We start from the raw sequence: 23,226 nt of genomic DNA on the forward strand, positions 1-23,226 counted from the left end.
GCGCTTGCGGCAAAAGCGTGAAATGTGACCACGATAGCCGCAATAATAGCACGTAGGGCGAGTCGATCGATAAGGAGGGTGGTAGCTTGTGTTAGATGCACCGGGAGAGAGAGTAGTGAGAGGGACAGATAATGGCTCAGGCGGTGGTGATGCAAAGCTCGTGGGAAAGCTTCTGGGAGGTGCGGCAGCAACCGACGCGTACGTTCGTGGTGGCGACGTCGAGCTGACGGTGCCTGATGGTGCGGCGACGGCATGCGAGAACGATGGGAGAGTACGATCGACAGTGGGCTGCAGGTGGGCCATATGGGTCATGGACGTAAGCTCCTCCCTGATGACATCCCGCAATGACGTTGAAGAAGGCTGAATGGTACACACTGAAGGTAGTGTGAATCCCATTGATTCTAATTCTTCGCGTATTATCACCCTTATCGTTTCTCGCAGGTTTGGATCAGTCGTAATACGGGCCGCGTCACTGTCCGGTTGTAGGCGCATCGACTCGAGTTCTTCGAAGCGCTGACAGGTTGTCGCAACGTCAGCAACGGTAGCCGGATTCTGAATTGCAAGGGCATTGAATGCGACGGGTCCAATCCCCTTAAGAAGCTGGCGTACCTTGTCTGACTCTGTCATTGGGGTGTCGACCCGGCGGCAAAGTGAAAGGACAGCCTCGATGTAGGATGTATACGACTCCCCGATGTGCTGTTTCCGAGTCGCAAGAGCTTTCTTTGCGAGAGCTGAACGAACAGCCGGTGTGCCAAAGACATGGCGAAGCTGATCTTTGAAGGCTGACCAGTCGGGGATGTCGATGAAGTGGTTGAGGAACCACGTCTTCGCGACACCCGTGAGGTAGAATGACACGTAAGCGAGTTTGTAGGTGTTATCCCACCGGTTAGCAGCGCCGACACGTTCGAAATCGTCCAGCCATTCCTCCACATCTTCCCCGCGCATACCAGCGAAGGGATGGGGCTCACGCTGGAGGCTGTTAATGACGTGAAAAGGCGCGGCACGCGGTGGCGGAGTGGGAACGGCTGCAGCACCGACCTCTTCTTGGTGCGACATATTTCCGGACACCTGGCCCAAGCGGCGACCTGAACGTAGCTCCAGGGGGTAGAGTGGTCGAGAGGATGACGGGGGATCCAACAGCACTCTCCACCACGTATGAAGTCTTGGTTTGGAAGACCTTTTTAGGCCCGAAGAACCGGCAGCCGACAGCTGAGATGAACGGACCAAGATGATGATGCTACGTGACAACGATGAGGATGCATGAGCAACACATGATAATGATGATAATGTACAGATGAAGAGGATTGGTATACTAAATGCCCACACGTGTGCCATGGTGCGCATCACACAGGGAGCCACAACTGCAAGTTTCGCCTGGCTCGCAAGCCACCGACAGGCCGGCAGAAGAGCATCGAAAAAGAGAGCAAAGCTGGCAACAATAAACGGTTCTCGAGGGCCACGGAGCGGTCATCGAGGGGTAAAGAAGGCACAAGCCAAAGCAGGGACCGGTCGAGTTTCTTCCCGTCATTGCCAGGGTGCGGGGGCGGCCAAGATGGCGGACGAGTATCCAGTCCCAACAGCTACGCACGCGGCACCAAGAAAAAGGTCAGCTTGTCAGGCACGGCCTCCCAGAACAAAACCGCTCGAGAGAGGGAGTTAGCAGCGCTGGTTCAGCGACAGGGAGATTTGAATAAAAAAAATGGAAAACAGAATTGCAAAGATGGAACGCGCACTTAGAAACGACCAACGGCAGGGGACACAGCCAGCAGCAGAGCAAGGCCTACAGAAAGCGACGCAAGAGTCGTCTGCTCGCGTACAGGAGAGTGCAGCTATGGAAGTGGAGAATCAGGGGACGGTATAGAGACCACTGCCGGGGGATGAGGAAGCTAACGCAAAACGATTAGCCGAAAATCACCAGTAGACATGCCACAGCCTGTTTTTAAGGTCACTATTCTTAAGTCGGATGTAACTTCACTTGCGGGTAAAGTAGCCAAACAAGGAAAAAGACAGGATAGGTTGGAGGCTCGAGTCGAAAAGATCGAAGCCAGATTAGACACAATAAAGGAGCGTCTCGGCATGCTCTCTAGTGAATTCAGGGAGTCCCAAACCCAGGTAATGGGCATGTTTCCGCAGCTTCATACTCTATTGGAGGCAAGACTGCCTCCCGTGGGTGGCCAAGTGCCTTTAGTCAACCTGGTGCCTCATCATGGCGCCTCGCCAGCAAATTGAGGTTTGGCAGTGGAACTGCAGGGGCTTTCGTCAAAAGCGAGATAACCTGCAGTTGCACGTACAAAATCTGGACAGTAAACCAGACATAATAGCCTTACAGGAGGCTAGTGGTTCCGTAAAATTACCTGAATTTAAGGCATTTATAGCGCCAGGAATCAACTCAAGGGGTGTATCACGCGTCTTCACAGCCTTGCTAGTCCATCGCATTATCACTGCCATTCAGCATTCCGTAGATAGCAGCAGGGAAGACTATGTCCTGCTAGAGATTTTGCCTAAACGAAAGTATGAGATGAGTCTGTTTTTACTTAATGTGTATAGTTCTCCAAAAGATAAAGCATTGGGCTTGCCACAACTCCTGATTCAAACTCAACGGTTAGCAGCTCGCACTCCGCTTGTAGTGGTAGGAGATTTCAATGTGCCTCACCCGGAGTGGCGTTATATTCGAGCCAGCCCACAGGGCAATCGGCTTTGGCAAGCTGCCCGGGATCTGCGATGGGCGCTGTTAAGCAATCCACAAGATAATACGAGCATAGGCAACAGAATAAGCATGGATACCTCTCCAGACCTTACGTTTTTTTCAGAGACATCAGTAATGCAAAGTGTATTAACACGGGAAAAGCACTAGGAAGTGATAACTATATCCTTCCACGACATTTAGCGCTGCGAAGCATAAAGACAAAGTGAGGGGGCATAGAATTATAGATTGGAACATATTTAGGGAAAACAGAGCAAACACTGTGAACGGGAAAATTAATTACCTGGGTAGAGGCGCTCAAGGAGGATGTAAATAATACCACAGTAGAAGTGCCAGTCGAGCGGGAGTAGTTTACCGCTGTTTCTAGAATATCACACATGTGGGAAGCGCACGCGAGTATCTTGAGAAGGTGGAAGAAGCAAAAACATAATGGCGTCCTTCGCAGAAGGACTGCAAGTTAGAACGTAAAATAAAAAATTATACAATTGAGTTGCAAGCCAAGCAGTGAGGCCAGATTTGTGATCGCATGAATGGACAGTTTGGATGCAAAAAGACATGGCAGCTGTTAAGGCATTTTTTGGATCCGGCAGCAACAAAATCGGCGCAATGGGGACAAATGACTCGGTTAATGCATCAATAAGAAGGCACAATTGGAGAGTTTATACAAGAACTCCGTAATCGGTACATAATTGATGGAGTAGACGGTTGCTTACCACACTACTTGGGGGTGGAAAACAGGGAACTAGAAGAAGAGTTCACAATTGCGGAGGTGGAGTTTGCCATGGGGCAGCTGCGTACTACGTCTGCCGCAGGTCCGGATGGGGTTACAAATAAAGTGCTGAGAAACCTAGATTTCAAATCGGTCGGGGCGATCACTGACTTGATAATTGAGTATTGGGTGGCCGGGGAGATCCCAGCACAATGGAAGCATGCTATGATTATATTTATTCCTAAGCCTGGAAAGAAACTCTGCTTCGAAAACCTGCGCCCTATATCGCTGATATCACGCGTGGGAAAATTGATGGAGCATGTGGTTCTCAACAGGCTTCAGAATTATGCAGAGGACAAGGCCATTTTGCCCCCAACTATGATATGTTTCAGGGCCAATTTGTCCACACAGGATGTCATGATACAGTTGAAACATGATGTAGTCGACCCCGGGCATGGCACGGGCACCAAAGCTGTATTGGGGCTTGACCTGAATAAAGCTTTCGACAATGTTTCCCATGAGACAATATTGAATAACCTATCGGAAATTGGCCCAGGGGTCAGGACATTCCGCTACCTCAGATCATTCTTGGAGGGCCGAACCGCAGAAATTTCAATAGGAGATATCAAATCAGACTCATTCGCGTTGGGGGGCAAAAGAACGTCTCAGCGTTCACTTTTTTCGCCGTTTCTGTTTAAACTAGCCTTAATTAAAATACCGCCGAGGCTAGATGAGATACCTGGACTCAAACACACGTTTTATGCAGATGATATTACTCTATGGGTAACCAGGGGTAGTGACGCGCATCTGGAAGAAACACTACAACAGGCAGATAATATTGTCGAAGAGTTGACAGGGGAGGCGGGACCTTCATGTTCTCAGCCCAAGGCTGAGCTCTTTGTGGTTCGGGACAAACCCAGAGGGCTACATGCAAGACACTACATTCCGCCACCGCCATTAGAGGCAGAGGTAGGGTGTAGGCCGGTAGCTGAAGTTCAAACGATTAGAATTCTTGGCATATATCTGCAAACTAACAGGAAGAATAGGGTGGCCCTTGAAAAACTTAAGACCACGGTCAATGCTACTGTCAGGCTTATCAGAAGAATTGCTAACCGTAAGAGCGGGGTTAAAGAAAAAGAACTCTGTAAGCTGGTAAAGGCGTTTGTGCTCAGCAGGATTACTTACGCAACACCTTATATGAAGTTGGATGCTGCAGAAAAAGGCAAGGTCGAGGCTTTGATCCGGCAAGCTTACAAGGCAGCGCTTGGGTTGCCTAACAATGCGCTTACAGAAAGGCTGTTTAAACTAGGGGTACACAACACCCTGGATGAATTATGGGAGGCACATCTGGTGATACAGCACGCTAGGCTCTCAACAACCAGATAGGGCAGGATCATATTGGAAAGAATTGGCATTGGAGCAGAGGCTCCCACTGGGGACACTAAAATTCAGGTGCGGCGAGAGTTACATATGTCTCTGTACATAAAGCATTTGCCCAAAATATGCATCCCATTCACCATACCCAGCGCAGGCAGGCAAGAGCAGAGCTTTACACGTTGAGTACGGCGAGTACAAAGCGGCAGTCTATACAGATGTTTCGGAATATAAGGACAAAGACGCTTTTGTGGTTGTGGTGGTGGACAGGTGGGGACGCTTGGTCGCTTCTGGATCGGTCAAAACCCGCTCCTCAGAAACTGCAGAAGAAGCGGCAATAGCGCTAGCTATAGCTAATTAGCAGTCGGATCTGATTCTTAGTGATTCAAAGACAGCCATCCGAAATCTGGCGAGGGGCAGAATATGGGCGACCGCCGCACCATTTCTGCGTCGGGCCACGGGCCGAGAACTTATAGAAATAGAAATTGTCTGGGTACCAGCACACTATGGGAACCCTGGGAACGAGGCGGCTCACCTGAATGCTCGAGGTTTCTTCAGCCGGGTAGGTGAGCCGCCAGTTCCTGGCAGGTCCCCGAGAGATGGGCTGGTGTACTTTCTTGACATAACGAATCATTACAAACTAGAGGGGAGGTTTTATCCGCCCCCGCACAAGCGGTTAACTAAGGCGCAGGAATGCGTCTGGAGAAAACTGCAGACGCGATCTTTCCCAACCCTTACGTGTTGAACAAAATGTACCCGGAGGAAATAAAGCCAGCCGCAATGCAAATGGTGTCAGGCTGTGGCACCATATGATCACATACTTTTGGAATGTAGCATAGTGCCGCCGCCGGTGGATATTATGCGTGATCCCTCTCTTGAGTACTGGGAGGCCGTGTTGACCAGCTCCGACCCAGTCGTCAGGTTAAGGGTCGTGGAGTGGGCCACACAGGTCGCCGCCAACCTTGGGTTGATGGCCATCTAACACGGAATCATCCGCAATTGCTTTCTGACGAAATAAAGTTTGACCATCTATCCATCTATTTCCACATGACGCGGTGCGCGTGCTCGCCGGCGCAAATTTCGTCGCATCACGCCGGCGTTGCCACACCAGGCGCCGGTTATATACTCGCAGAAGCACGCCGCGCTGCGTTCCTTTGACGCATGCGCGTTTCAGCACATCCCGCGTTCCTCCGTCACGAAAAGAGGGAGACGCAGTGTTATCTGGGTAACGCATTGGCGCGAAGTGCAGCATGTCGCATTTCACGCCGGTTGCCGTCGGGTCGCGCCGACGGACGCTTGTCGCGCCTAGCGTCAGACCATGAAGTACTCGCGTTTTCCTAACGTAGCGTCGCTGTGCCCAGCGTGCGCGCCCGTCTACGCTACGTTGGAGTATGTCGGGCCCTTCATGAGGCGCTCACGGCCGTTTGGCTAGCTCTACATACACCAAATTTGGTGTTACGTGACGTCAATGAATGACGAAATATATGAGTGGCGCAAACATGATAAACCTAACGCGCGTGTCCCGTAAGAACATGACAACTTACCACGTTTATTGCGTGCTCGCGGCTGTTTCGCTAGCTTCACACATAGTAAACTTGGTATCACGTGACGTGAATAGATGACGAAGGTAAACGACACAGCCAAACTTGATAATCATGACACGGAAGCCATGTACGGCATCATTTACCTCCACTTCGTAACGCTGTACTGATTTTACAGTAACATACCAACATTTCTCATTTGTGCTTCACATATCATCGATTCCGACTGTCCGTAGGATCTACCAATTTTAGGGGCGAAGCTCCTTAAACCGGCACCCGTTCATCCCTCGTAGTTGTAGTCGTAGTGTGTAACCAGTGTTACATTTTGACCTGCAAGGTGGTGCCGGTGGCAGATTTTTTCTGTACTTTGTTGAACAATAAAAAGTTCGCGGCGTGCACGTTAACTAAAAACCGAATGCTCCTGTTTCTCATTCCCCATTAGCAGCCATTGGCATGTACAAAGAGCACTATCTGACAAGAAAGGGTTGCTGCGTTATACTCCCTGGGTGTAACCTCCTTAGTTTTAGAAAGGTTTAGCGAGCGTTGGGCCTCAGTGCCATGAATACAGGGAACTAGTATATACCATGAACTCGAGGTGGTTAATGGTGGGAAGTAGACCCGAAGCGCAAGCCGTAAGAAAGTGTGCGTGTGCCACCTCTCGTTTAGTCCTAGGAATGTCCGTTGGATGATGGGGCTTCTATATGGGGAATATATGATGAAAAGATGCGAGGTGGTGGTACTTGGAGTGTTGAATAGATGGACGAACGGACACACAGACAGATGCATGGAAGGACGCATGAACGGACGCAGGGGCGGATGCATGGACGAACGCAGGGACGGACGCACGAACAGATGCACGCACGGACGGGCGGATGGATGCACGGACGGTCACACAGACGTATCTATCTATGTACTAAATGCGAAGTATTTCTTAGCAAACTTCGGCAACTTTGAACATTATCTATCTATCTATCTATCTATCTATCTATCTATCTATCTATCTATCTATCTATCTATCTATCTATCTATCTATCTATCTATCTATCTATCTATCTATCTATCTATCTATCTATCTATCTATCTATCTATCTACCTATCTATCTATCTGTCTATCTGTCTATCTGTCTATCTGTCTGTCTGTCTGTCTGTCTGTCTGTCTGTCTATCTATCTATCTATCTATCTATCTATCTATCTATCTATCTATCTATCTATCTATCTATCTATCTATCTATCTATCTATCTATCTAGCCACCTACGACTTTTTGCTCTGCTGGCCGTCTCGATAATGGTATCGATACCAAACTTGGTATGGCATAACATGAGTGTATGAGGAACAGATTTTACTGGTCATAACATGAAAAACCTAAGTATGTCATGAATATCATGATTTACATTTTATGGTCCTGCAGATCTTGCGGTGGTTTCGTTCACATGGCATGCTGCAAAACTGGTTTGGTATGACAGGATTGCATGGCGAACACAAGCTACAGACCCTAACATGTAATTCATGACATGCGTGTCATGTAGCGCCATGGCTACATGCCACGCTCATCATGCGCTCGCGGCCGTTGCGCGTCCGTCACATATACAAAATCAGGTATTACAGGACGTGAATGAATGACGAAGCTACATGACTGGTGAAAACATCATCATCATGAGATGCGGTGTCATGTAGCAACATGACTACATGCCACGCTCATGATGCGCTGGCGGTCGTTTCGCTAGCTTCACTTATATTAAATTTGGTATTACGACACTTCAATGGATGCCGAAGGCATGATACTGGTGCAAACATGATAAACATGAAATGCGTGCCATGTAACAGAATGACTACATGCTAGGCTCATGATGTGCTCGCCGCCATTTCGCTAGCTTCACATGTACCACACTCAGTATTACGCAATGTGAACGGATGACATAGGTAAGTTACACATCCAAACATGATAATCACGTACGACATGTATGTCACATAAAAACATGACTACATGCCACGCTCATGATGCTAGCTCCATATATACCAAATTTGGTGTTACGTGACTTCCGTGACGTCAAATGATGACGAAATATATGACAGGTACAAACATGATAACCCGGTGTCACAAACGACTCCAATTTTCGGAGCATCCGCGGGCCCCACCTTCAAGGAGGGGCGCTTTTGTGTTGGGGGACGACATCCGGCGACTATAACGATTCAACGTGGCGCCGGCTTGTCTTCCCTGCACCGGTACCGGAAGGGGCACCGGCGATCTAAACAAGGAATATTACTCCCAGATGAGACGGGAGCACGTGTACGCCCCTGAGGCGGTTTGAACTGCATCGCAAGAGCAGTTGACGTACAGCCAGCAACAAGTGCGGTCGTCGGTGTCGCGAGTCTCGCGTAGGCGGCGAGCATGGAGTGACCCGCGCAACGTATTGAGACGGCTGCAATTCCGGGCACCCTCGTCGTCTACCAAGCCGGCGAGACCTTCAGCAACACCCGTCAACTCCCCTACGTGCACCAAGAGCTGGCCTGGTCCGTATGGAACTTTTTATTGTGACTTTTTTTTAAATGTTAAATTGTTTTAACCAGCCTTTTGTTTTTATTTGTAGTTTTGTGCGCTGCGACGCACTTGGAAATTCAAAAGCGCGACCAATGATCATTCTGTAATTATTTCCTTGTAACCCACTTTTACGATTTCCATCTTGTTGTTATTTTATTAATGTTCCGCATATTTGTCTTTTGTCTGTACCTCTTGTAGTGTTATTTTAGAGCATATTTTGATATATAGCTGTTGTTTCTATCGCGCGTATCAGTTCCCCTCCTTTGTTATTTTTGTAATCTCCTGCCTTTGTCGCCTGTTTCAATTAAATGCTTGTTTGTGTGTAATCAAACTCCGTGTCTGCTCAATGAGTGCGTCGGTCAGGCTCACACATCACCACACGTGCAACCCCGCACGGGTCGACCAACCCGCAAATAAATTCGAAATGTGCCACTTCGAGGCCTTTCAGGCGTCGCAGGCCGAAGCGTAAAGTGGAAGCCTGCGAGTCTGCCGCACGTCGATGTTGGATCGGCGGGGCCTCACCAGAAGTGCGTGACATTATCTATCAGCCCCCCTCCTAAGAATATTACTGGGTAATATTCAAGAAAAGCACAAACGCGCAATGTTCGCGAGCTTTCAGTGTTTCGGTCATCCACCAACGCGTTTCTTTTTTTTTTCTTTTTCGCGCACCATTTCGCTGACGTGGACGACACGGCAGAGAACACCCGACACACCACACCTTCACGGTCACTATACGATGAATGTCATACCCCGCGCACCACGACACGGACACACACATGAAACGCGAAGAAACACACACTGCTAGAATTGAGGGAGCTGCATTCGAAGCACACCTTCGGGCCATCATGACACTGATCACAAGATAATCACAACACATAATTCTTCTAATGCCAGGAGAAAACAAAAATACCGAGCAATTCTAAATCAAAGTGATACAGAAAGGTTTCAGACAAAATTAAGAAGGTACGAAGTATCCATGTATGCAAACAAAACTTAAAAATGCGGCCTTATGGCATGAATAAAACAGAAACCAAATAAAGCGAATGTCAAAGGCCGCTATACGCGACGCGATCATCTGCGTTTCATTGAACCTAAGTACACTCAGGCCTCCTCATCGCCGACTCGGCTCATGTAATCAGCCCCTACATTCTCTGAACCCTTTATGTGTTGTACTCGGAAACTGTATTGTTGGAGCTTAAGACTCCAACGAAGGACTCGTCCATTGGAACATTTCGCCCCCTGAATGAACTTTAGAGGTTCATGATCCGTCTGAACAAGAAAACGTCTCCCGTACAAGAAAACCTGGAACTTCTCGACTCCCCAGACAAGAGCAAGAGCTTCCTTTTCGACCGTTGAGTATGCTACCTCTCGGGGTAGCAACTTTCGACTAGCATAGGCCACGGGGTGGAGAATCTTCTCGTGTTCTTGGAGAAGCACCGCTCCGATTCCCCTATCCGATGCGTCAGTCCGTAGAACAAACTGTCGTTCGAAATCTGGAAGCTTCAGTATGGGTGTGGTTGTCACGCATTTCTTGAGCTGAACGAACGCGCTCTCCTGATCCGGGCCCCATTTCACAGTGTTAGGAAGCCCCTTTCGGGTGAGGTCGGACAATGGGCTTGTCAATGTTGCATAATCGCTAATGAACTCCCGGTAGTATCCCGCTAGCCCAAGGAAGGATCGCACCTGTCGCTTCGTGGTTGGCCGGGGTGCCCTCTGAATCTTATCCAAGGTCCCGGAAAGTGGAGAAAGCTCCCCGGCGCCGATCTGATGCCCAAGGAACGATATTTGCTGCATGCCTATTTCGCACTTTGCCGGTTTTACCGTCAGCCCCGCTTTACCGATGCGGATGAATACCTCCCTGAGGGTTCGACAGTGCTCCTCCCACGTGGTACTTGCGACTAGTACGTCATCATAATAGTACGCGACGTCTGGGACGTCCGAGAGGACGCGTCTCATGAGTTTAGTGAAAACGGCCGGTGCAGTTTTTATCCCGAAAGGCATATAGCAAAACTGGTAGTGCCCCGATACGGTAGCGAACGCTGTTTTAGGTCTTGCCTCAAGAGCAAGAGGTACCTGCCAGTACCCCTTGGCAAAATCCAACTTCGAGAAAAACCGCTTCGTGCCCACCGCCGCAAGCAGTTGACGTACAGCCAGCAACAAGTGCGGTCGTCGGTGTCGCGAGTCTCGCGTAGGCGGCGAGCATGGAGTGACCCGCGCAACGTATTGAGACGGCTGCAATTCCGGGCACCCTCGTCGTCTACCAAGCCGGCGAGACCTTCAGCGGCACCCGTCAACTCCCCTACGTGCACCAAGAGCTGGCCTGGTCCGTATGGAACTTTTTATTGTGACTTTTTTTTAAACTGTTAAATTGTTTTAACCAGCCTTTTGTTTTTATTTGTAGTTTTGTGCGCTGCGACGCACTTGGAAATTCAAAAGCGCGACCAATGATCATTCTGTAATTATTTCCTTGTAACCCACTTTTACTATTTCCATCTTGTTGTTATTTTAATAATGTTCCGCATATTTGTCTTTTGTCTGTACCTCTTGTAGTGTTATTTTAGAGCATATTTTGATATATAGCTGTTGTTTCTATCGCGCGTATCAGTTCCCCTCCTTTGTTATTTTTGTAATCTCCTGCCTTTGTCGCCTGTTGCAATTAAATGCTTGTTTGTGTGTAATCAAACTCCGTGTCTGCTCAATGAGTGCGTCGGTCAGGCTCACACATCACCACACGTGCAACCCCGCACGGGTCGACCAACCCGCAAATAAATTCGAAATGTGCCACTTCGAGGCCTTTCAGGCGTCGCAGGCCGAAGCGTAAAGTGGAAGCCTGCGAGTCTGCCGCACGTCGATGTTGGATCGGCGGGGCCTCACCAGAAGTGCGTGACACCCGGACACGCGTGTCATGTGAGAACATGACAACATACCACGCTGAAAGCGTCCTCGCGGGCGTTTGACTAGCTCCCCATATACTATATTTGGTATCACCCGACGTTAATAGGTGACGGAGGTAAATGACGCATCCAAAGATGATAATGATGACACCGGAGTCATGAACGGCATCATTCACCTCCACCTCGTATCGTTGTGCTGATTTTAAAGTGCCACATCACCGTTCTTAATTATGCTTCACATATCATCGATTCCCACTGTACGTGGGATTTGCCTTTTTTTTTTACTCTCTGGCTTTTGCCCCTGTCCAGAAGTATAGAAATCCCAGGAGCGTCATCTGCCCTGCCACTTTCCCTTTAGTCATAAATGTTCCCTGCACTCCTGCTTGACCCTTTGCCAGTCTGTACTTTTTTGAATGAATGCCTCAATACCACCCCCTCTCTACTGCCTTCTGTTCTATTAAAATATTCCCGTGCGTAGTACAGATTCTTGGGTGGTCGTTACATGCCCTAAGATGTGTTTCTACAAACCCATATATTAGCTTCTCTTCCCTTAGCTGTTCTTCTATCTCTCCCCACTTTAGCCTATTCCTGCCACTCTAAATGTTCTTATATTCTACGTCTGAACTGACTCAGCCCTCGTGGCTACGTCAATTTGTGTCCCGGACTCTACGTGTCTTCGATATTAGTGCCACTTCGGAATCGTGTCTGCCTCTACCACCTGTCAAAAGGTCCCCCTGTTTGTCCCCCTAGAAATCCGCAATTAGCGCGCCCCCTTGCGGTAGCCGGGCACGTGAGGCGATGATCGCTGGTTTTGCTGGGGAGCGCGGTGACTGGGACGGCCGCAGAGAACCACGCCGCGCACCCGCAATCTCGGAGGCCATGTTCCAGTGGACATTTTGCGGTGCGGGGAAAGCGAGGGGCGTCCGCTACGCGCGGTAGTTTTTGTGCTGTATTTGCACGCAGGGCAATTCAAGTATGCTCAGCTTCATTAATGAGGTGTGGAATGGGGCTCACCTATCGTCAAGAGTTGTGTTAGTGCCTGGGGTAGCAAGAAAACGCAAAAACAGATCTTTGAAACAGCATCAACGCTGTTATTTTCTGATGCTAGAGTTCAAGTACGCTTATTTGGTAGCTGGGCGTGCGCAAAAACGCATAACATGAAAGGAAAGAATGAGAACAACCTGAATCGCACGGGCAAGGGAGTAATAACACCATGCATGCAAGAAATACGAGTAATGAATAAAGTAAATTTCAATTTCAGTCACTTGAAATACTTAACTGCAGTCACCTTCTGGCTCAACATGACGGGCTTTTTAGGCACGGTCGCCGGTGGTTTACATCCACACACATGTTGTATTAGATAACTTGTTAGCTTTGACTACTACTTTTTCAGAACATAGAACAGCTAGAAGAGAACATGGCCGTGCCACCACAATATCGTTCAACTTATTTCGTTTTAGACCTAGCGTACAGCAACAAAGATTGCCATGCGCCAAGCTTGTTTCAATTCAGACATTCAAAAGAAGACCAGTGCCCGAATAACACATTTTATTCCATGTTTATGCAATAAATACGTAATATAGAAAAGTGCTTAAAATGTACCCACCGTACGCTAAATTAAAGATACAAAAATCAGCACTATCGCTGTGCAAATTAACTTACTGTAACAAAATATGTCGAGCAACTACAAATGCAAATATCTTCCATCACTTTAAGAAATTGTGGAAATACGCATTTCCCACATGCCATATCCTTACAAAAATGTTCTATGCAATAACATATACTTTAAACAGGTTGTTTGAAAAGCAATAGTTGCTTGAATAGCAACTGTAAGTTTCGGTGCGATTTAGGGTCACTTATGCGCCGGGATTGTCCTTATCTACAGGGATCGAATCAGCATAAAATTTTCGAACAAAGTAAAAGAGGAAAGGAATGCTATTTATCGACCATTTCCATAACTTGAACTATTCGATTATTGATAGCAAAGTATATTACGAAGCACGAAACATCGAGTATACGAAATAAATCTCTAAAGTTACATGTTAAATTTCACCGAGTGTTACGCTTTTCTAACACACGGCGAAAGCTGCATCAATAATGTCTCACGTACGCTTGTTTTCTGACGTTTTCTCGTAACATGTTCATTTACTTTATTTGTGTTGTTTACCTGCATAACTTGTCGTTGTACAAATTTTACGAATGTGCTCAGTTCTTCCAAATCTAAGGGTAAGTTGTGAAAGAGATAGGTGATGACCACGTTTCCATCATCTTGTGTAGAAAAATCATACCCCACGTGATATTTTAGAACAAAAGCCTCAGATTCTTCATGAAACGCGCAAATTGAGCGTCGACGTTGGTATCGCGCCTCGGCGGTGACGGCACGTAAGAGGGCGTACACACACAGTTACACGGTTCCCCGTCAGGGGGAGGAGGAGAAGATTCATCGCACATGACATATTTATACGAGTCCGAACGATATGTCTTGGGCTGACACGGCTAAGGGAAGCGTAGCGTCCCTGTGGTGGCGCATGGTCGACGCAGCATAATGAACTGTGAAAAAAAAATAATAACAAGGGGCAGCGCCCCGCCTGCTGCGACTCTATTCCGTTTCCTCGTCGTCCCTAACACTAAGACGCGATATCTTAATTGCACAGCTGCGCATAAAGCAAGAGAACGCACCCCAACTTCTGCAACACGTGGTTCATTTCGTTAATTACCTCACACACGCACTCGAGAACAAGTTCTGGCAAAATTTTGTTCGGAGTCTCATACCCTAGTTCCCAGACCTTGGGATGGTTGTTTCCAGATTGCCGCAAAATTTGGCAGAGAAATTCACCCCTGTAGTTGTGGCTTCTCCGTGTGAGTGTGGTGTCGTCCGCGGTGCATCTCGCGAGTGCGTTAGCTACGTTGGCTGTTTTATTTGCGAAATGAAGGTAAAACGCGCGTCGCAGAAGTCGGGGCTCGTTCTTGTGTTTTGTGAGCTGCTGTGCAAGTAAGAGATCGTGTCTCAGAATTAGGGAATCAGCGACGCATCACCCGCCATGCACTTCGCGCGTGCGTGTGCGATGAACTTGTCAGCGAGTGCGTGTGCGACGTTGGCCGTTTCAATTGACGGAATGAACCGCGCGTTCCAGAAGCCGGGCGCAGAGATCCCGTCCCAGTATTAGGCACGACGGCGAAACTAAATAGAGTTGTAGCAGGCGGTGCGCTGTCCCCCCCCCCCCCTTTTTTTTTTAGGGGCGAAGCTCTTTAAAACGGCACCCGTTCATCCCTCGTCGTAGCCATAGTGCATAACCAGTCTTACGCTTTGACCTGCAAGGTGGTGCCGGTGGGAGATTTCTCCTGTGCGTTGTTGAACAATAAAAAATTCGCAACGCGCGCGTTAATTAAAGCCGAATTCTCCTGTCTCTCATTCCCAATTAGCAGCCATTGGCATGTGCAATGAGCACTATCTGACAAGAAATGGTTGCTAGGTTATACTCGATATGCGTAACCTCCTAGGTTTAGAAAGGTTTAGCGAGTGTTGGGCCGCAATGCCGTGAATACAGTGAACTAGTATATACCATGAACTCGAGGTGGTTAAAGATGGGAAGTAAACAAGAAGCTCAAGCCGTAAGAAAGCGTGCGTGTGCCCCCTCTCGTTTAGTCCTTGGAATGTCAGCTGGATGGCGGTGCTTCTATATGCGGAATTAACGATGAAAAGATGCGAGATGCTGGTACTTGGAGTGTTGACTAGATGGACGAACGGATGCACGGGCAGATGCATGAATGGACGCACGGATGGCTGCATGGACGGATGGACGCATAGATGGAAGCCGGGGCGGATGCATGGACGAACGCAAGGACGGACGCACGGATGGACGTGCAAACGCACGGACGGGCGGATGGACGCACGGACGGCCACACAGACGGACGCATATATGATGAAAAGATGCGAGATGGTGGTACTTGGAGTGTTGAATAGATGAACGAACACACAGACAGATGCATGGACGGACGCACGGATGGCTGCACAGAGGGATGGACGCATGTACGGACGCAGGGGCGGATGCATGGACGGACGCAGGGGCGGACAGACGGATGGACGTGAGGACGCAAGAACAGACGCACGCATGGACGGGCGGATGGACACACAGGCGGTCACACAGATGGACGCATGGATGGACGGAAGCAAGAACAAATGGACGGACGGATGCTTAGCCCCACTCTCCATCATTCACCCCATGGATATCCTGCCATTTTTTTTCACACTTGACCATGCCGCATCGACCACGCGCCACGAACGGGACGCTACGCTTTCCCTAGCTGCGTCAGCACAAGACATATCGTTCGGACTCGTGTACTCATGAAGAATAAACGTGCCAAGGCTGCATATTTGGGGTACATCGGATATGCTACAGCTATATGCGCCTGGAAGGCTGCTTTATTGCAGCTGTTGGAGCGAATGAAGCGCGACTCGCGCGTACCTGAATATGGGGCCCCGCCCGACGAGCCACCGTCGCCTGCAGGGCCCCGCCTATAATAAGCACAAACGACCAACATTATAAATAATGAATGTTTATTGTCTCTCAGCACAACAGCGCAGTATAAATATAAGTAGACATCTCTCACTGCATGTTGATCACTCACAGTAGACACAGAGAGAGAACGCGCCCCGACTTCAGCAACGCGCGGTTAATTCCGTTAATTACGTCGCACACACACTCGCGAACAAGTTAATCGCACACGCACTCCCGAAATGCATCGCCAACGTAGCTCACGCACTCACAAAATACACCGCGGACAACACCATACCCTCACGGAGAAGCCACAACTACAGGGGTAATTTCTGTGCCAAATTTGGCGGCAGTCTGGCAACAGCCGCCCCAAAATCTGCCAACTGGGGTATGAGACGCCAAACAGAACCTTGCTGGACGTTTCACCGCCCACGAACTCGCGAAATGCACGGTGGAAGACACGTTGCTGAATCCCTAACTCTGAGACATGATCTCTTACTTTTACAGCAGCACACAAAGCAAGAGAACGTGCCCTGACTTCTGCAACGCGCGTTGTATGTTCAATTCTGTAATTAAAACGGCCAACGTCGCTCACGCACTCGCGAAAGGCACCGCGGACGACACCAAACCCTCACGAAGAAGCCACAAATACAGTGGCATACTTCTTAGCCAAATTTGGCAGTAGTCTGGTAACAACCACCCCGATGTCCGGCAACTGGGGTATGCAACGCCAAAGCGAACCTTGCCAAATCCTCGACGTCAAGACGGTTTCTTTGAACACCACTGGGGCTCTTCGATTTTCCACTTCTGGCTACCCGCGGGCTGCCAGAGCCAGCCGGAGCCCGCTTGTCACCATGGCGCTCGTTTTTCTCGGGCTGCTCCCCCCCCCCCCCCCCCGACGGCGCTCTTCCGGTTGGCGTTCGTTTTTCTCGGGTTGGACGGTTCTGGCGACCCGTGGAGAGCGCGGGGGTTGCCAGACGCTTCGAGGACAATTTAGTCGTGGAAGCTTTTTGGAAGGTTTTGGGCAGGTTTCGGGCTAGCAGACGCCGAAAGGGTATGATGCGAGCTCGGTGCCATCTTTGTGAGGAATCGATGGATTGCAATGTGGGCGCTTGAAGACTTCGCCTTCACTTGTGATTACGCGTAGCGTTATCTTCTAAAGCCTGTTCCGCCTTGCGGGATGAAGCGATTACGAGTGGCGGCGAGTGTTTGAAGCTACCGTTCATAGCTTTGGTTGTGTTTCTCGTAAAGATTCCTCCTGTGAACAAAGCGCTGAACTGTTGCCTGTTGACTGCGTCGTGCACATGTATGTTCTCTACGTACTACACGTTCATACGCACGCATAGAGACGGCTGTGGAGTTATTTTTTTTTTCGTTGTAGTCGTTTGTGGAGCTCTGCCTGCTTTCTGTGCACTTAGTGAAGACGATTGTGATCGAACTAGCTCGCTCCGTCGTATGTTTGCATACGTGAACCTGTTAGAAACTCTGTCCTCACTATTCGATTTATCTTCGATGGTGATAGAGAGCCCTAGATCGTGACTGTTGGTGATGCTCGCTGGTTGCGAACGGTGTGCGAACCCATTTCTATCTATGAGCCAGCATATGGGGTATGATGATATTATACAATACGGCGCCAGAAAAAAAAGAGGAGAATGGATTCAGAAATGTATACGTCCTTTCGTTGCCCATTTCACCGTTGGCTTTGTCTTTTTTCACCTCTGCGTAATAATGCCGCGCTGTATGTACTATGACTTAGAAGGTCAAATAAAAGCTGGTATACATGACATTCGGTAATGCCACTTAGGACTGCAAAACAGGCCAAGGTAAGTTCTAAAAGGGGTCGAGAACGTGTCATGCAAATGTTTACTTTATATACGACGCGTACTCGTGGTAGCGATACGTGCGCATATCATAAACTTTAGACAAAAACGTGAGTTGGTCAATGTGTGTTTACGACGTATATACTCGATAGCTGAGCAGGTATATATCCTCGAGCTCTTTTGTGGACATGACCACTTTCGCGTGACTTTGCGTCGTGTTGTGCAGTGACTGATACATGTACTAAAGAGACGTGAGCTTCTTAAGCCGTCAGCGTCGCGGCAGTTCACCTTGAATCGTTCTCGAGGCAGCGGACGCCAGCTGGCTGTTTCGTTCGCGCACGCGGCGAGTGATCGTGCCAGCGTACGAAGTCGTACCCCAAATTCCTAGGCTCGGGGATATTATTTCAGCTTTTTAACGAGCTGAGCTACGAATTTCCAAGCGAACAATGCAGAAAAAAAAACAACATACACGCGGTGCATTGTTTTATTCGGTGCCATGACGGTAAAGTTTGTTTACGTTTACGCTGGCTGCCCCAGCGTTGGATTTTGCGATCTTCGGGCAGCTTCGGGTTGTCTCGGGTTCCCCACACAAGTGACCAAACCGCTGTTTCCTGTCCTGACCGGAACTAGCTTACTGACCTTGTGGCTAGCTCTGGCTGCCGGAGGCCTAAAAATCGAAGAACCCTCCTGGGGCTCTTCCATTTTCGGATTCCTGGGTTGGTTCTGGAGACCCGCGAGCTGCCCGCGGGCTCCCGGAAAGCTACCGCTGCATCCGGTTCTGATAGGAAATGACATAAGCTGGCTACGCGCCCGCCCGGCGACAGCCCGAAGGTCGCAAAATCGAACGCAGGACAGCTAGCGTAAACGTAAACAAACTCTACCGTCATGGCAGCAAACAAAACAATGCGCCGCGTGTATGTTCTTTTTTTTCTGCATTGTCCGCTTGGGAATACGTAGCTAAGCTCGCCAAAAAGCTGAAATAATATCATCGAGCGCACGCATTTTGGGTACGACTTCCTACGCTCGCACGATCACTCGCCATGTCCGCGAACGAAACAGCCTGCTGGCGCACGCTGCCTTGAGAACGATGCAAGGTGAGCAGCCGCGATGGTGACGGCTTGACAAGCTCACGTCTCTTTTAGTACATGTATCAGTTACTGCGCAACACGATGCGAAGTCGCATGAAAGTGATCTTGTCCCCAAAAGAGTTTGAAGATATATACCTGCTCAGCTATCACTTATCATACGTAGCAAACACACGTTGACCAAATTACGTTTTAGGGGCGAAGCTCCTTGAAGCGGCACCCGTTCGTCCCTCGTAGTACGTAACATGTTTCACGCTGTGACCTCCAAGGGGGTGCCGGTGGGAGATTTCTCCTGTGAGTTGTTGAACAATAAAAAAATCGCAGTGTTTGCGTTAACTAAAAGCCAAATTCTTCTGTCTCTCATTCCCCATTAGCAGCCATTGGCATGTTCCAGTAGGAAACATTAGTAGAAGTAGAAGTGTAAGTGTTAGCTAAAAGCCGACTTCTGCTGTCTCCCATTCCCAGTAGCAGCCATTGTTTACCTCCGTGATTAATGTTCAAAACGCTGTTGATTGATGAAAAAAACCAACGAAAGACGCCAAATGTTTTCTAAAAGCAAAACAAAAAGACGCCAGATGTTTCTAAAGCAAAACGAAAAGACGCCAGCTGCTTAACGAAAGACACCAGGTGTTTTCTAAAGCAATGGTTTTATAATCAAAACCATATCGTGATACAGGTTTGCAGTTGACGATGCTCGTTGCCTTCGGTGTGTGCTAGTACGGATAAGGATGGCGAAAGTAGAATAAACTTTTTCTAAACACATATACCATGAACTTGAGGTGGTTAAAGGTGGGAAATAGACCCGTAGCGCAAGCCGTAAGAAAGTGTGCGTGTGCCAACTCTCGTTTAGTCCTTAAAATCTCCGCTGGATGGCGGTGCATCTATATGGGGAATATATGATGAAAAGATCTGAGATGGTGGTACTTGGAGCGTTCAATAGATGGACGAACGGACAAACAGACAGATGCATAGATGGACGCATGAACGGACGCAGGGGTGGATGCATGGAAGAACCCAGAGCGGATGCACGAACAGACGCACGAACAGACGCAAGCACGGACGGGCGGATGGACGCATGGACGGTCACACAGACGGACGCATGGACGGACGGAAGCAAGAATGAATGGACGGACGAATGCTTCGCCCCACTCTCCATCATTCACTGCGTGGATATGCTGCCATTTTTTTTGTCTGAAGTTTATGATATGCGCAGGTATCGGTACCCCGAGTGCGCGTCGTATATAAAATGAACATTTGCATGATACGTTCTCGACCATTTTTAGAACTTGCCTTGGCCTGTTTTTCAGTCCTAAGTGGCACTTAACGAATGTCATGTGCATCAGCTTTGATTCGACCTTCTAGATCATAGTACGTACAGAGCGGCATTATTACGAAGAGGTGAAAAAAGACAAAGCCAAGGATGAAATGGGCCACGAAAGGATGTATACATTTCTGATTCCATTATCCGTTTTTTTTTTCTCGCGCCGTATCGTATATCATACCACATATGTAGGCTCATAGATAGAAATGGGTTCGCACGCCGTTCGCAACCAGCGAGCATCACCAACAGTCGCGATCTAGGGCTCTCTATCACCATCGAAGATAAATCGAGTAGACAGGACAGAGGTTCCAACAGGTTCACGTACGCAAACATACGACGGAGCGAGCTAGTTCGATCACAATCGTCTACGCTAAGTGCACAGAAAGCAGGCAGAGCTCCACAAAGGACTACAACGAAAAAAAAAATAACTCCACAGCCGTCTCTATGCGTGCGTACGAACGTGTACTACATAACTTTTAAGGCATGTGCACGACGCAGTCAACAGGCAACAGTTCACCGCGTTGTTCACAGGAGGAAGCTTCAAGGGAAACATAACAAATGCGATGAACAGTAACTTCGAACACTCGCCGTCATTCGTAATCGCCTCATTTCGCAAGGCGGAACAGGCTTTAGAAGATAACTCCACGCGTAATGACAAGCGAAGGCGAAGTCCTCAAGCGCCCACATTACAATCCATCGAGTCCTCACAAAGATGGCACCGAACGCGCATCCTACCTTTTCGGCGTCTGCTAGCCCGAAACCTGCCCAAAACCTTCCTCGACTAAATTTTCCTGGAAGCGTCTGGCGACCTTCGGGCTTTCCGCAAGTCGACAGAAGGTCCAATCCAAGGAAAACGAACGCCCACCGGAAGTGTGCCGCGGGGGGGGGGGGGGGGGGGGGGACGCCGTCAGCTAGAGAAAAACGAGCGCGCTCTGGCTTGCTCTGGCAGCCCGCGGGTAGACAGATGTGGAAAATCGAAGAGCCCCACTGCTGAAAGTTTTCTGATGAATTCTCTCTTCCGAACGACTTCGTTAACACTAACAACGCGCCACTCACCACACACAACAACAACAACACGGCATCACTCATCTGGGCGCGGAGAACAATTCGCTCCGACACCTGGCAAGAAGCGAATCGCTTGAAGTGTGCTGCCATCTATCAACGAACCTAAAAATCCAGCGGCGCAGCATTAGCCAAGGTTAGGAAGAGCATATCGCGAGCCTGCGCCACACTCCGAGAAATATGAATCTTATGTGATTTATGCACTACAAAATCACTGGCGAATGTAATACACGAGTAAAAGAAGGTAATTTTTGGCTGCAAAGATCAGATAATAATATTTAACTATCCAAAATGGCTCCAAAAAATCTTGAGAATCTGATATGTGCACTCTGCAGGCTATATGATCGAACGTGCGAGTTGCCTCGTGTTTTCACGAAAGCTTCCTGTCTCGCAAGAACGAATTGAATTTATCCCGCCACGGACGGTCCAGCTTATTTACTGACGCAGGAAAAATAAAACGTGGTTTGTGTTCGTTTCCTGCTAACGCGTTAACACTGAGGCTAGCACAGCCGAACAAAGGAACGTTTGCTACTGATCATCCTCGAGAAGACGCTCCTAAATATCGCTAGGTGGTGCGACAGTCTATGAACAATGCGAATACGGGGGTGACTGGTATGCACCATACGTGTCTGGAGGAGATGGTGTGACGTCGTACGCGACGGGATTTACACAGTGTTCATGTTACGACCAGACAGTCATAATCACCCAACCCTTTTACCTTCCCATACTGATTCTGGTCTACCGCAAGGTGATAGATAGATATACAGATAAATATAAAAAGAAACGTGCGAAGTGTCTGACGTAAGCAAAGTATTTCGTATGCAATGCTTGATTTAGTAGTCGTAAGTACACCGTAGGAGAGCGCACTCACCGTTCTGACTGTCCTTCACTGGTCGAAAGCGCCACCACCTTCTCTTTGTTGCGAATAATCCAGCGGAGTAGACATTCTGCCGGTGTCAGGCTAATCCGATTGTCGTGCAATGCTTTGGCGTATCCGTCGTTCAGGTTCCATATGGAACAAAACGGAATCCGCCTTCGCAGGTACCTCTTTGCACCGTCTCCGTCCACGAACTTAAAGTCATCACCGTCTTGAAGTAGGGAGTAGTGCCCGATTTCACGAGGTAGCGCGTATCTGGGTGTGACATCTCGACGCGACGAGAACGCTTCACACACGGACATTGCCGCAACTTCTTCTCCAGCTGGATCGCCACAAAAAACGTGATAACAAGGGTCCATCGCAGTACTACTGCAACAACTTTCCATCTTGAAACTGCAGCTGACGCCGCTCCCTTCAACGAAGCGCGTACACGAGGCGCATTCACGCAACTACCGAGCAAGTCCCTGCGGGGCGCAACGGTGTTCTGTGGGCGCAATGACGGCAGAGATAACGCGCGTGGAGTTTCGGCACATGTCTTCATGCGCGAAATAGTCCGGAGGAGTGTAGAGCGTGTTTCGTTTTTTCTTTCTCATCTTCGCCAACTCGCTCTGCACCTATACGGAAAGGCGCATTGTCATCGGTTGAAATACAGTGGAATTGGTGTTTGTAAGCCATTCCGCTGTTTCATTATAAAGTAAGTAAAACACGCAAAAAAGTTTCAGGAAATAAATAAGCACTTCTGTGCGATGTTCAGGATTATGCGGCGATTGAAGGTCTCTGCCTTTCGTTCCATTGCAGTGAC

General features: G+C 48.8%; 1 protein-coding gene across 2 annotated transcripts in view; it reads right to left on the reverse strand.

Annotated features, from left to right (window-relative positions):
- The window catches only part of LOC119185271 (decapping and exoribonuclease protein-like), a 175,452-nt gene extending 152,563 nt beyond the window's left edge, over positions 1–22,889 (reverse strand). For both annotated transcript variants that reach the window (XM_075884090.1, XM_075884091.1), the window contains exon 1: positions 22,419–22,889. In XM_075884090.1, the coding sequence (XP_075740205.1) occupies positions 22,419–22,810 (392 nt within the window). In that variant the 5' untranslated portion in view covers positions 22,811–22,889. The remainder of the gene's footprint in view (positions 1–22,418) is intronic.
- Between the last annotated feature and the right edge of the window lie 337 nt (positions 22,890–23,226).

Source organism: Rhipicephalus microplus, unplaced genomic scaffold, assembly GCF_043290135.1.
Source record: "Rhipicephalus microplus isolate Deutch F79 unplaced genomic scaffold, USDA_Rmic scaffold_23, whole genome shotgun sequence".
Classification (NCBI taxonomy): Eukaryota; Metazoa; Arthropoda; class Arachnida; order Ixodida; family Ixodidae; genus Rhipicephalus; species Rhipicephalus microplus.